Source organism: Stegostoma tigrinum, chromosome 31, assembly GCF_030684315.1.
Source record: "Stegostoma tigrinum isolate sSteTig4 chromosome 31, sSteTig4.hap1, whole genome shotgun sequence".
Classification (NCBI taxonomy): domain Eukaryota; kingdom Metazoa; phylum Chordata; class Chondrichthyes; order Orectolobiformes; family Stegostomatidae; genus Stegostoma; species Stegostoma tigrinum.
This window is the reverse complement of record NC_081384.1, coordinates 316,367-329,318: the sequence shown is the minus strand read 5'-3', so window position 1 is coordinate 329,318 and position 12,952 is coordinate 316,367. Positions and strand designations below refer to the sequence as shown.

Below are 12,952 nucleotides of genomic sequence, written 5' to 3'. Positions count from 1 at the left end.
AAACCAGCCCAGTTCGTCCCCTCCACGCACTGCACCACACAACCAGCCCAGCTCTTGCCCTCCACCCACTGCATCCCAAAACCAGTCCAGCCTGTCTCTGCCTCCCTAACCTGTTCTTCCTCTCACCCATCCCTTCCTCCCACCCCAAGCCGCACCTCCATCTCCTACTAACCTCATCCCACCTCCTTGACCTGTCCGTCTTCCCTGGACTGACCTATCCCCTCCCTACCTCCCCACCTATACTCTCCTCACCACCTATCTTCTTTTCTCTCCATCTTCGGTCCGCCTCCCCCCCTCTCCCTATTTATTCCAGAACCCTCACCCCATCCCCCTCTCTGATGAAGGGTCTAGGCCCGAAACGTCAGCTTTTGTGCTCCTGAGATGCTGCTGGGCCTGCCGTGTTCATCCAGCCTCACATTTTATTATTTGCTTAATGTCTCACTAGTGTTTACTGATCTTCCCCTTAACCTATTTTCCCAGCCAGGTTAGACAGTTCCTTCTGTATGCCTCTGTAAGCGCCTTTATTTAAGTTGAGGGTACTGGTGTGAGACCTGAGTTACTGCTCCACAAACTAAGTTGAGATTTCCACCAATTAGAGGATCCTTGGCTACAAAATCTCTTTTTAATTCCACCTCCTTAGACGTTGCTAGTTCTAAAATAGCCCGTTCCAGGGTAGTGTTTGTGATTTTACTGCTCTAAAAAAGCAATTTCGGTTGCTCTCCACAAATTCATCTCCCATGTTGCTCATGTCCAACTGATTTGCCCACTCAATGTGCAGATTAAAATCACCCGTGATAATCGTAGTCCGTTTCTTACGTACCTCCGTGATTTCCTGATTAGTACTTTGTCCCACAGCGAGAAGGTGACATCCAGCTGTGACTTTTTCCATCTGTTTCATTAGTTTAGATGTTAAATATTTTAAAAGTGAATCTCTGAACTATGTCCTCCAGCTGTAATGACATCTCATGATTTAAATTACTTGGCCAATAAAAAGAGACACAAAAGCAATACCTATCAGTCACCTACATTGTTTTTCTGTGATGCTCCACCTCAGCTCAGTCAGGTAAAGACAGGTTGAAGGGCCTCTCTGCTGCTGGTTATTATCTCCCATTGCCTTACTCTCACAGTTTCACTCTCCCAGTTTGCTTCACACATGACATTGACCTGCTCCACACGCTTCCCAGTCTGCTTCAATTTGAATATTTTTGAGGCAGAGGTAGATAGATTCTTGATAAGCAAGAACATGAAAGCTAAGTGGGGATGTGTTGTAATCAGATCAGCCATAACCTTATTGAATGATGGAGAAGTACAGAGTGGCCTACTCTGCACCTAAATCTTAAATTTCAGGTATGACTGTACCCATTTCTTAACTGTTCCCTCATTCATTGCTAGGTTGGCTGTTTAAAGAAGTACAGCACAATGTGAAGACACCTTGGCTAAGGATTCGAAAGCATTGGTTTGTGCTGACACAGGATTCACTGGATTATTACACCAACCATGAACTGAATTCAAAGCGACTTGGCACGTTGGTCCTGACCAGTCTATGTTCTGTACTCTGGCCTGAAAAGGGCACATACAAGGGAACAGGTAAAGATTCTGAATGGATATTCAATCCTGTGAGAAATGGCAGCAGGTAGCAATGTGAAGTGTGCGTGGCTCCTTTGTGTGAATAAAACCATCGTTCACCAAATCAAACCCCCTTTCTGGAAATTGATAACAGTGACAGTAAAGTTCTTGTGTGCATAGTATATCAGAGAAATGAGAATCAAGGAGTCGAGGGGAATGGGAAGAATTTGAAAGTGAATTGAGCACACGATCGATGACAGGAGATGTGGGAATGGCCCACTGTCTTAAAGGATAGAATACCTGAACAGCAAAGGCACTGACAGATGCAAGAAGCTTAGGAATCATCTCTGGACTTGCCTGTTAGTGCTGGACATGCGAGCCATACGAAAATGCATCACAGAAAGAACCCATTCAGCCCATTGCATCTGCATCAGCTCACCAAACTAGACATCTTTCTAATCCCACTTTCCTGGCACTTGGCCTGTAGCCTTGCAGGTTGCAGTCCTTTAAGTGCAGATCCAGGTTCCTGTCAAATAAGTTGAGGGTTTTCACCTCACCCACACAACTGGGCAGAAAATTCCAAATTCCCAACAATGTGTACTCACTTCCCACACTGGAAGTTAGCGTGTCAGTATGCTGATCAGCATGTGCAGAATGTGGAATGTTCCACCGTCAGGGTGTAAAAGGGCTTCCTTATGTCTCCTCTGATCTTTCTACCAATCACTTTCAGTCTGTTCCCTTGTAAATGACCACCTCAAACTGCCACTAGGAGGAAAGAGATCTTCCCTGTGCACTCTGTTCAAGCCCCTCATTATTTTGTACACCTCAATTAACTTAGCCCTCTGCCTGTTCTAAGGGAATAATCCAAAAAGCCCTTCCACCATCAATCCCAACTGTTGTATTCAAAATCTCATCCAGTAAAGGAAACAATGCTCTGGCATCGTCCCTCCTTTTGGAGGGTGGGCGAGGCCTAGGAATACCTAAAAGTATTCTTGCATGTTAGATATGAGTCTCTTGGTTTAGTGAGAAAGGGCCAAAATGGTAGACTATTTTAAACCTCTTTGGTGGGTCCAGAGGTGTACCTGTTAATAGGTTCATGTTTCCTGTTGAGGAAGGTTTCATGTGTGATTGAGTGGGGTGTTAGTGACAGGATGCTCTTCTTTCCCAAATTGTCAGCTGATCGTTTGTTGTACTTTCATTTGTCTGATGGACTTTCATTTGTTCATGCTTGATGAATGGTTGAAGTAAATGTTATAGGTGCATTTCCAGGAAAGCTAGATGGGTATCTGAGGGGGAGGGGAATAGAGGTAATATTGAGAGAGTTAAAGTAGGAAAAGCAGAAATGACTTGAATGGACCGTAAACTCTAGCAGAGACTAGTTGAGCAGAATGGGCTGCTTATGTTGTACAGTTAATATTTGAGATTATTCTCCTGTCTCTGAGTGACCTCTTGCTTCACATATAAGACCATAAGACATAGGAGTGGAAGTAAGGCCATTTGGCCCATCAAGTCCACTCTGCCATTTAAATCATGGCTGATGGGCATTTCAACACCACTTCCCTGCACTCTCCCCATAGTCCTTGATTCTGTTTGAGATCAAGAATTTGTCGATCCTCTGCTTCGAACTGCCTGCTTTCATTTACTGATATTTAACTACTTCCAAAGCTTTTTAGTTGATGTGGCGTTCAATTCAAATCTCTGTTAATGTTATTTACTCAATGACCTTGCATATTTCTGTCGTTTTCTTATTTATATTCAGCTATTGCATAGGTTCTCCTCTCTTTCCCATTTCGCTATTAATTCCTTATGACTAAAAGTTTCACTGAACAGCAACATAATGCTAATGTGCGGCTAAACACTGGACAGTTAACGCAGTGAGTGCCCCTTACCCTGCTGAATAAACACTGTGAACAGTTATGATGCGCAGGTGCCGGTGTTGGACTGGGGTGGACAAGGTCAGAAATCTCAACACCAGGTTATAGTCCAACAGTTTATTTGAAAACAAGCTTTTGGAGCATCGCTGCTTGTTGAGGTCTTAGTGACAGAGCAAGTATCAGACACAGAATTTATAAATAAAAGATCAAGGGTACACATGCTGATGAGGATACATTAAACAGACTTGAGATGCTGTTAAATCTTTAATCAGTTACAAGGTTTTAGTTGATTAATGTGTGTATGTAAATCCCCAAATTCCTTTCAAGTCCCTGTCCTGAGAGAACTGAAGGTTTTATCAGTGTAAACAAGAGGTAACATTTTAGGTCAGACAATATATGTTAGTTTTAGATCTTGTTTAGAATATACTTCTGTTTTGGTTTGGAGTCAGACTGGTTTTATTTCTAAAAATAGGAATTTATAAAAGGCCACATTGTCTATAAATTGTATGCTTTTTGAACAAAATAGAATGTATCTGCAAATACAAATTCACCCAATAGATTTATATACGCATTTGTTGGGAAGCAGAGTGTGTGCATGTGCCTATGTGTGGGGGAGGCAGGTTGTGTTCGTGTGTGTGTGTGTGTGTGTGGGTGTGGCAGAGTGTGCGTGCATGTGGGTGGAGGCAGAGTGTGCACGTGTGTGCTTGTTGTGGTGTCACCTGTAGGACGACATGAAGCTATGTTGATTCCTCGCTATGAGTCCAAAGGAAGAAAATGTCATCAACATATCTGGTGTATAGCGTTGGCCGGAGGTTTTGATCAGCAGAGAAGTCTTGTTTGAACCTGTACATGCAAATTTTAGCATATTCAGGAGTAAATCTGGTTCCCCAGGCTGTTCTTTGTCTGGCTGAAGAATTGGTTGTCGAAGGTGAAGACGTTGTGTCTGGAAATTGGCTATTGGTGGTATCGGGTACTGAGGCTGTTGTGGGGATGCTGGTGTAGAATGCTGAAACGTCTATTGTTCGACTGGTCTGTGGGTGCTGAGCCGCTGTAAGAAAAAGTCTGAGGAGTCGCAACAGAAGCTGGGGGTTCCCTATACAATGAATTTTTATTTGCAAATACATTTTATTTTTGTTCAAAAAGTGCACAACTTATAGACAGTCAGTCAATGTGGCATTTTATAAATGCCTGCGTTGGTAATAAAATGAGTCTGACTTCAAACCAAAATACAAACAGACTGTAAACAAGGGCTCACACCTAACATGCATTGTCTGACCTAAAATATCACCTCTTCTTTACACTGATAAAACTTCTGGTTCTTTCAGGACAGTGACTTGAAAGGAATTCGGGGATTTACGTATACATATTAATCAATTAAACCCTTCTAACTGATTAAAGATTTAACAGCATCTTAGGTTTGTTTAGTACATCCCAGCAGTGGTGTGACTCTTTGATCTTTTACTTATCAATTCTGTGTCTGATGCTACTTCTCTCACACTAACACCTGAAGAAGGAACAAGGCTCCGAAAGCTTGTGTTTTCAAATAAACCTGTTGGACTATAACCTGGTGTTGAAATTTCTGACCTTATGCTGAATAAACCCTGACGCTGTGCAGTTACACAATGAGTAGTCCTTATCCTGAGTAAACACTAGCTTTGTACAGTTACCCAGTAAGTGACCTTTACCTTATTGAATACACATGGGAAGCCATTTCACTTCTGGTAATTTTGTGGTTATTTTCAGGCTACTGGAACATCACAGTTTATGGACGGAAACATCACTACCAACTTTACACAAAGCACCTGAACCAGTGCGTTCAGTGGGCCTGTGCTATCCAGAATGTCATCAATTGTAAAGCTCCTGTGGAGACACCAACACTGCTCCTAATTCAGGACATTGAGGTATTCTCCGAATGATCCGTAATTACTCATTGATACAGTGACCTAGTGATTGGCAGGCATTTGACATTAAATTACCTGGGATTTAGTGTAAGGATGAATTCGTTTTGAAGATGTTTAGAATCTGAGTTTCCTTTTTAGCTGTTGCTTTTTCAGTTTAGATTCTGACTAACTTAGTATATTTTTCCAGCATATGCAGTCTTTAGCTTCGATTTTCCTATCAGCTATTTATGAAATTGCCTCCTGTCTTGTCTGATTGAGGTGAACCCCTGAGCTTCGTTTCTGAATCTAAATACTTACTTATTTATTCCAGGAAAACTGCACAAATTCTGAAGTCCTGGAAAATATTTACAAATGGAATCCCATTCTCCAGCACACTCAGAACCCACTTTATTCTCCTTTACTCCCATTCCCCTATGGAATAGGGGCTCACCACCGTAAGTGCAAGCCCCTGTTTGGTTGTTGAATGTAAACTTCTGCAAATGAATAGAGCAGTAGACATTGTTTACTTGGACTTCAGTAAACCCATTGACTGGTTTACATGGTAGACTAAGTAATTGAGTTAGGTCACCATGGGATTCAGGGTGAGCCTACAAATTGGAATCCAAATTGACTCAACAACAGGAGGCAGTACTGGTGGAGAGTTGTTTTTCAGACTGGAGGCCTGTTACCACTGGTGTTCCATAGGGATCGGTGCTGGATCCACTTCTGTTTACTACTTATATAAATAATGAGAACATAGAAGGCATAGTTAGTAAGTTTGCAGATGACGCCAATGTTGGCAGCATGGTGGACAGTGAAGAAGGTTTTCTAAGGTTACAAAGATGTCTTGATCAGTCGGATCATTTGGCTGAAGAGTGGCAGATGGAAGTAATTTGAATAAATGCAAGGAATTGCATTTTGATAAAACAAATAAGAACAGTACTTGCACAACTATAAGTACGGTCTTGGGTAGTGTTGTAGGTCAGAGAAACCTGCGGGTTCAGGTACATAATTCTTTGAAGTTTGCATTATATGTAGACAGGGTGATGCCGAGGTGTTTACCCCGCTTGCTTTTATTGCTCAGACCTTTAAACATAGGAACTGGGACATGATGTTAAAGTTGTACAGGACATTGGTGAGGCCTCTTCTGGAATACTGTGTCCAGTTCTTATCTCCCTGTTCTAAAAAGGATATTATTAAGCTGGAGAGGGTTCAGAAAAAAAGTGCCAGGATGTTGCTGGGAATGGAGGCTTTGATTTATAAGGATGGGCAATATAGGCTGGGACTTTTTCACTGGAGTGTAGGAGGTTGAGGGTTGATGTTATTTGTAAAATCATGGGGGTATTGATAAGATGAATGGCAGGTGTCTTTTCTGTCAGGTGGGGAATTTCAAGACAAGGTGGCATATTTGTAAGGTGGGAGGAGAAAGATTTAAAGAAGTTATGAGAGGCAACTATTTTTTGCACAAGTGGTTCCTCTGTGGAATGAACTTCCAGAGGAAGAAATGTTTGGAGGGATATGTACCCTGCAGAGATAAGTGGGACTAGTTTAATTTGGGTTATGGTTGGCATGAATTTGGACTGTAGGGTCCATTTCTGTGCTGGATGACTCTGTGACTCTGACTATGATTCATGTTATAACCCTGAAATAATAGATTAACACCAAAGAGAGAACATTTATTGTTGATTCATAGATTTGGAATAATTGGAAGAGTTTGAGAAAGAGATTGGGTAGATTTGGAGATTAAGGAGAAGGGTGATAAGGTGAGGATTATTGAGTATTTTGGGCTTGATATATGAAATATAAAAAAAAAGCATTTGACAAAGCATCATGTAATTGAAACAGAAATTAGTGGAGAAAGGCAGCATGTCTCTCAATATCTGTAAATAGAGAAACGGAGTGAATGTTTCCAAACAGTGAATTTTTATCAGAATACAAATTCATTTGCCAAACCCATTGATATTTCTTGTTGCGGACATGGTCAGTGTGGATTGCATTGGCATCCATAGCCTGGTTTTTATCCGCAGGGTCAAGGTGCTCTCTGACACTAGTTTTCATCTTCTGAATATACCATATATTCAGTTTTTGTGTGATTGGGATGTTTGGAATGTCTCGAGGCTAGGTCATTTAAGAATACTCATGGCTGAGATAGACAGATTTCAATCAGTAAGGGATTCAAAGCTACTGGTAATAAGCCAGGAAAGTGGAGATGAGGATTATCAGATTAGCCATGATTTTATTGATTGGTGAAGCTGTTTTGATGGGCTGAATGACATCCTCCTGCTCCTACATATTGTAGCCTTATGGGATATGAACAAGAAACAATCAGTTATGGACCACACCTGATCAATAACCTTGTGATGCCTGAAGGAACATTTTGTGGGCTAGTTCTACGTATTTAGTGACACTGGATTGTTTGGAGCATGTACAAAATGCTACATGGTGGGATTGAAAATGAATGGTAGAGTGCTATCATGACAGCCTGGTCATTTTGTATCATTGCTGTTCTTTTCTAGTCAAGAATACTAAAGGCTATACAACACTCCACGATGAAGCTGTCAAAGTCTTCAATTCACTGCAGCATCTAGAGACTGAACAAGATCCTATCCCCCTCATTCAGGGTATACTGCAAACCTGCCTTGATCTGGAGCCTCTCCGTGATGAAATCTACTGTCAGCTGATCAAACAGACAAGCAACCCTCCGCATGTGGGAAGTATCAGCGACCTGCGAAATTGGCAGCTGCTGACATGCATGAGTGTCACCTTCCTCCCCAGTACCACTGTTCTCAAATACCTTCGGTTCCACATTAAACGGTGAGAACATAAGAACTAGGAGCAGGAGTAGGCCATCTGGCCCCTTGAGCCTGATCTTTGAAACTCAGTTCCACTTACCTGCCTACTCACCATAACCCTTAATTCCTTTACTGTTCAAAAATTTACGTAGCCTTGCCTTAAATACATTGTGAGGTAGCTTCAACCACTTCACTGGCAGGGAATTCCGCAACCTTTGGGTGAAGAAGTTCCTCCTGAGAATCCACAAAGCAGAACCCCTGTACTGCAGGAATAACTGCTCCACGTTCCCAGTACCAGATTACACAAGTGAAATGTTTGAATATCCAGGCACACATGTTCACAGAATGGAGAAAACATTGTCCAGAGGAAAATTTAAACTTCTAATTAAATGTGATGAGTTTTACTTCTGTCAATTGTCTATGGAAAAGCATCCCACATCCGTAGTTATGGAGAAATTACAGCTAAAGCAGGCCATTTGACTTATCGAGTCCATGTTGGTTCGCTATAATTTTATTTTGAAATAATTCTACATATCTACTCCTGCTATTCTTGCACGCAGTGATTTTCATGTCATTGTGATTCACTGTAAAAAAAAAAAGCCTTCCTCACTGCCCTGTCTTTTCTCTTAATTCTGAAGTTCCAGATCCCATAGCCTTTACTTAACTGCTCTTGACCTGTAATGCACATGCATCTTTAGAAAGGGGTGATTGGCAGAAGGGACAGGAAGTGGCAATAGAGATTCAAAGTGCACCACCTCTCACTTCTAGATGTTAAGTTCCATTTATCCCTTTTCTGCCTGTTCTGCCAGTCCATCTGTGTCCTGTTGCAATTGATCGATGTCATGCTTATTGTCAGCTACACCTCCAAGTTTGATGAACCTACAAATTTTACTCTGTATTTCAGTATCAAATGCATTCGTATTAGAAAAAAGCAGTAGTTCTAGTACTCACTGGTAACACCTTGATGATTCACCCTCCACTGTAAAAGTAAATTATCACAATTAGGATTTTCTGCCCTTAAGATGTAGATTTATGGATTAATACAGCATGGAAACAGGCCTTTCAACCCAAATTGGTCCCTGCTGACCATGATGCTGAAGACTTCATTCAAGCTGACACCTGACACTCTTGTTCTATGGGCCCGAATTTGGTTAGCCAGCCTTTTCTGTTACTTTGTTTAAAAAAAAAGCTCCAGTTAAACTCCAATTAAAAACTCCAGTTAGATTAATTGAACACAACTTGCCCCTTACAGATTTGTACTGACTCTCCTTAATAACTCAGGCCTCTCCAAGTGTCTGTTGCTTTTTTTTGATTGTTGTTTTTAAATTCTTACCTACTGTTGATTTTAAACTGAGCATCCCATACTCATCAATAATCCCTTACACGCGTAAAAAAAAATGTAATACTTGTCTCTCTCCAATCCTCTGGCATCTCTCCCATTTCAAGTGAAAATTGAAATATTATGGCAAGTCCTCACACTATTTCCAATGGCCCTTTCTTTGGCATCCAGATCTGGCTATTTATCCACTACAACTGGTTTTCAGTCATTTCTGCAGTTTTCACCCTATTCGTTACTTTGCTCATCTCTACATCAGCCAGTATTTTATTAGTTTTGTCTTCCTTGGTAAGCATGTAATGCAAATTACTCAACAAATATTTTTGTTCTGCTGTGTAGCTTTAAGTATTTTAAACATATTGAATTCCAGTGACTACAGCAAGTGATTAGGGTCGGGCAAACATTGTCTGAGAGTGTGGTAGAAGCAGATAATCTTCTGCAGATTGTCTGGGGCGGCTTGATGGCTCAGTGGTGAGCACTGCTGCCTCACAGTGCCAGGAGGATGTGCAGGTTAGGTGAATTGGCCATTCTAAAATTGCTCCGTAGTGTTCAGGGATGTGCAATCTAGGAAGGTTAGCCATGGGAAATGCAGGGTTGCATCAAAAGGGGAGGGGGTTGGTCTGGTTAGGCGCTGTGGAGGATCAGTGTGGACTTGATGGGCTGAAAGGCCTGCTTGCATGCTGTAGGGATTCTGGGAAAAGAAAGCATTTCAATGTTAAAAGGAAAGAGAATTGGGACTGAATTGTTCTTGCAGAGAGCCAGTATGGGTGTGAATGGTCAAACGGCTTCCTTTTGTGCTGTAAATATTCTGTGAAACTATGATTTGTAAAAAGTCTAAGAATTTCATAGCTTCCATTCCTACCACTGAAGCCTTTTAACAATTAAAATAGTATTAAAAACATGTTTTTAAACAAAAGCTGTTTGCTCCTGATGTACACTGTCAGTGGGGCATCCAGAAACGGGGCCTTTGTGGAATTTATTCCCCCTCTACTTGTATGCTGCTTAGCTACAGTGCTTAGTGATATTGTATAGAACTGTCGATCAAAAATATGCTTATCTGAGTCAGTGACAGCATGTGTCACTCTTGTTCTCCCAGAAGCTGAGCACTAGTCCTTCAACTGAAGGTGGTAATCATTTCACCAATGATTGGAAGCTCTTCTGAATCAGATGTGGGGTGTAGTCACCTTTCTGATTGTACGATTAACAACTTTTTGCATGTTTGTTGTTCATATTTTCCATCGTCACAGGTCACAGGACCAGTTTCCAAAGACTGAAGTATATAAATATGCAGAATTCATTGCAAATTCATTAGTCAGGACCAAATGCAGGAAATGTGTACCATCTTGTGAAGAAATTTTGGTCTTGATGCAGCGAGAGGAAATGAGTTGCATCATTCACTACGCTGGCTCCAAATTTTGCAAGGTCACCATTAATTCGCATTCAACAGCTGGAGAGGTAAGAGGAAAGCTAACAAAGTGAGGCACAGATTGTGGACAGAAAGTGTTAAACTCTGTGTTTGAGTCCAGAAGGCTGGACAATATTTAGTTGAAACGCAAGCTGCTGTTCCTCAAATTTGTGTTGAACTTCATTGGGAAACATAAGGAGTCCAAGGACCAGGTGGTCAGCCTGAGAGTGAAGTGAAGAATTCAACTGGCAGGTGATCAGAAGTTCAAAATCATGTCTCGGAATGAATGGAGATGTTCTGTAATGTGGTTTTCACATTGTCAGGCAGACTGCATTATGAGCAATGACCTCAGTATACAAAATTGAAGGATGTATATGTTAATTGCTCTTTAACCTAGAAGGTGTGTTTGGGATCTCAGATGATGGCGAGAAGTGCAACAGTGTGTATTGCACTTCCTGTACTTGAATGGTAAGGGGCGTGGAAAGATGAAAAGGTGTTTGAGGAGTGGATCAGGGTATCACAAAGTCATTGGTCCCTATGGATTACTGAGATGGGAAGGCAGGAAATATGTGTTTGGTAGATACGTCATAGCTGAGATGATGGAAATGGTGGAGCATGATCCAATAAAATGGACACTGGTCTGGTGGAATACAAGGTCAAGGAGGACACCATCATAGTTCTGGGAAGGAGGTGAAGTGGTGAGAGCAGAAGTGAATGAAACGAAACAAAATAAAAAAAGTCAAAGGCCCTGACAAGGACATGATGACCATTCACAGAGGGTACAGTTATTGATTGAGGTAAAAGGAAGACATCAGAAAGTTACAACATTCCAAATCAATGGGACAGAGCTGGAGAAACTAAAAGAATGGACGCTGCTGTAACAGGAAATGAAATGTAAGAAAATGGAGCCAAGTTAGGTGTGAAACGGGGTTGAAGACTTGTAATGAAATTTCTCTGATCCTCTTAAAATACAAGCAGAAAAGTTGATGAAAGAGAGAGCTGAGATTTACCAAGAAGAGAAAAGTGGAACTTGGAGGCCAAAATCATGAGGTTTTCCAGATGAGACATAACTGTTTCGGTGCCTTTACCTTTTCAATGTACCAGTAAAGGGGCGCAAGTATGTCTGGGACAAGGAATATTTCTTAGCTTGCTATCCTGTAAGATAACAGCTATCTAAGCAACAGGGTGCTCTGGTCTGAATGGGGTTTGGCAGCTTCTCCCCTGCCCCACTTCTGGTTGCTGACCACAGTGAATCCAGCAGCTGCCTTGGGTAAAAGGGTTGCTGAGTAAAGCTGAGGGTCTTGGATAGAGTGAGTTTGAAAGACTTATTTCTTTAACAGAGATCAATAAACAGAGGATATATTTTTAAAGTAATTAGTGGGAGGATTAGAAGTGGGTTGTGGGGAAATGTTTTCACCCTTGGTTGTTGATGAGTAGCTGGAACTCACTGTCGTAAAGTGAGGTAACAACCCTCCTCAAAGTTCGATATTATAGTTGAGGTTCTCTAACCTATAGGTTGCAGACCAAAAGCATAACATTGAGACCGGACAGGATACTTTCTTTACAACCAGCAGAGACATGATGGGCCAAATAGCCAGCTTCTCTTAGTTTTGTTAATTAGTTTTGTTTCTATCTTTGCCCTGTTTTAGAGTAGAACTCATGGCTCATTTTCCCCTCTATCATCCAAAGGCAGTGAGGTCTGACCAAGAGTAGTTAAATTTTTTGCACTGGATTCAAATGTGGGTCCCCATGCTTGGTCTGATTCTGTGTCACAACAGAATGTGTGGCCAGGCTCAATGGAACGTAGCATCCTTTTCATTTTCTCATTGCCTCCTAACTGCAGCACTGGGTTTCCTGTTGGTGTGAAGTGGCACACACACTAAAACATCTCACATTGGCATGTAGATGGCAATGTGACCAATCCAAACTCACTTCTTTCCTTTACTCCGTTGCAGGTTGTGAACAGTTTGCTGATGACACTTGGTTTGGGACATAGTCAAAATCGGTTTGCTCTTTTTGAACAGAATTTAACTGATCGGTGGCTCGTGGCAGATGACACTGTTGTAGCAGATATTATAACCAGGTTTGAAAAGTAAATA

At 41.5% G+C, this 12,952-nt stretch overlaps 1 protein-coding gene across 2 annotated transcripts in view; it reads left to right on the top strand.

The window, feature by feature from the left end:
* plekhh3 (pleckstrin homology, MyTH4 and FERM domain containing H3) overlaps positions 1-12,952 on the top strand; it is a 52,649-nt gene that overhangs the window by 18,679 nt on the left and 21,018 nt on the right. For both annotated transcript variants that reach the window (XM_048560643.1, XM_048560642.1), the window contains exons 4-9: positions 1,393-1,587; positions 5,184-5,341; positions 5,652-5,775; positions 7,837-8,134; positions 10,696-10,903; positions 12,809-12,945. In XM_048560643.1, the coding sequence (XP_048416600.1) occupies positions 1,393-1,587; positions 5,184-5,341; positions 5,652-5,775; positions 7,837-8,134; positions 10,696-10,903; positions 12,809-12,945 (1,120 nt within the window). The remainder of the gene's footprint in view (positions 1-1,392; positions 1,588-5,183; positions 5,342-5,651; positions 5,776-7,836; positions 8,135-10,695; positions 10,904-12,808; positions 12,946-12,952) is intronic.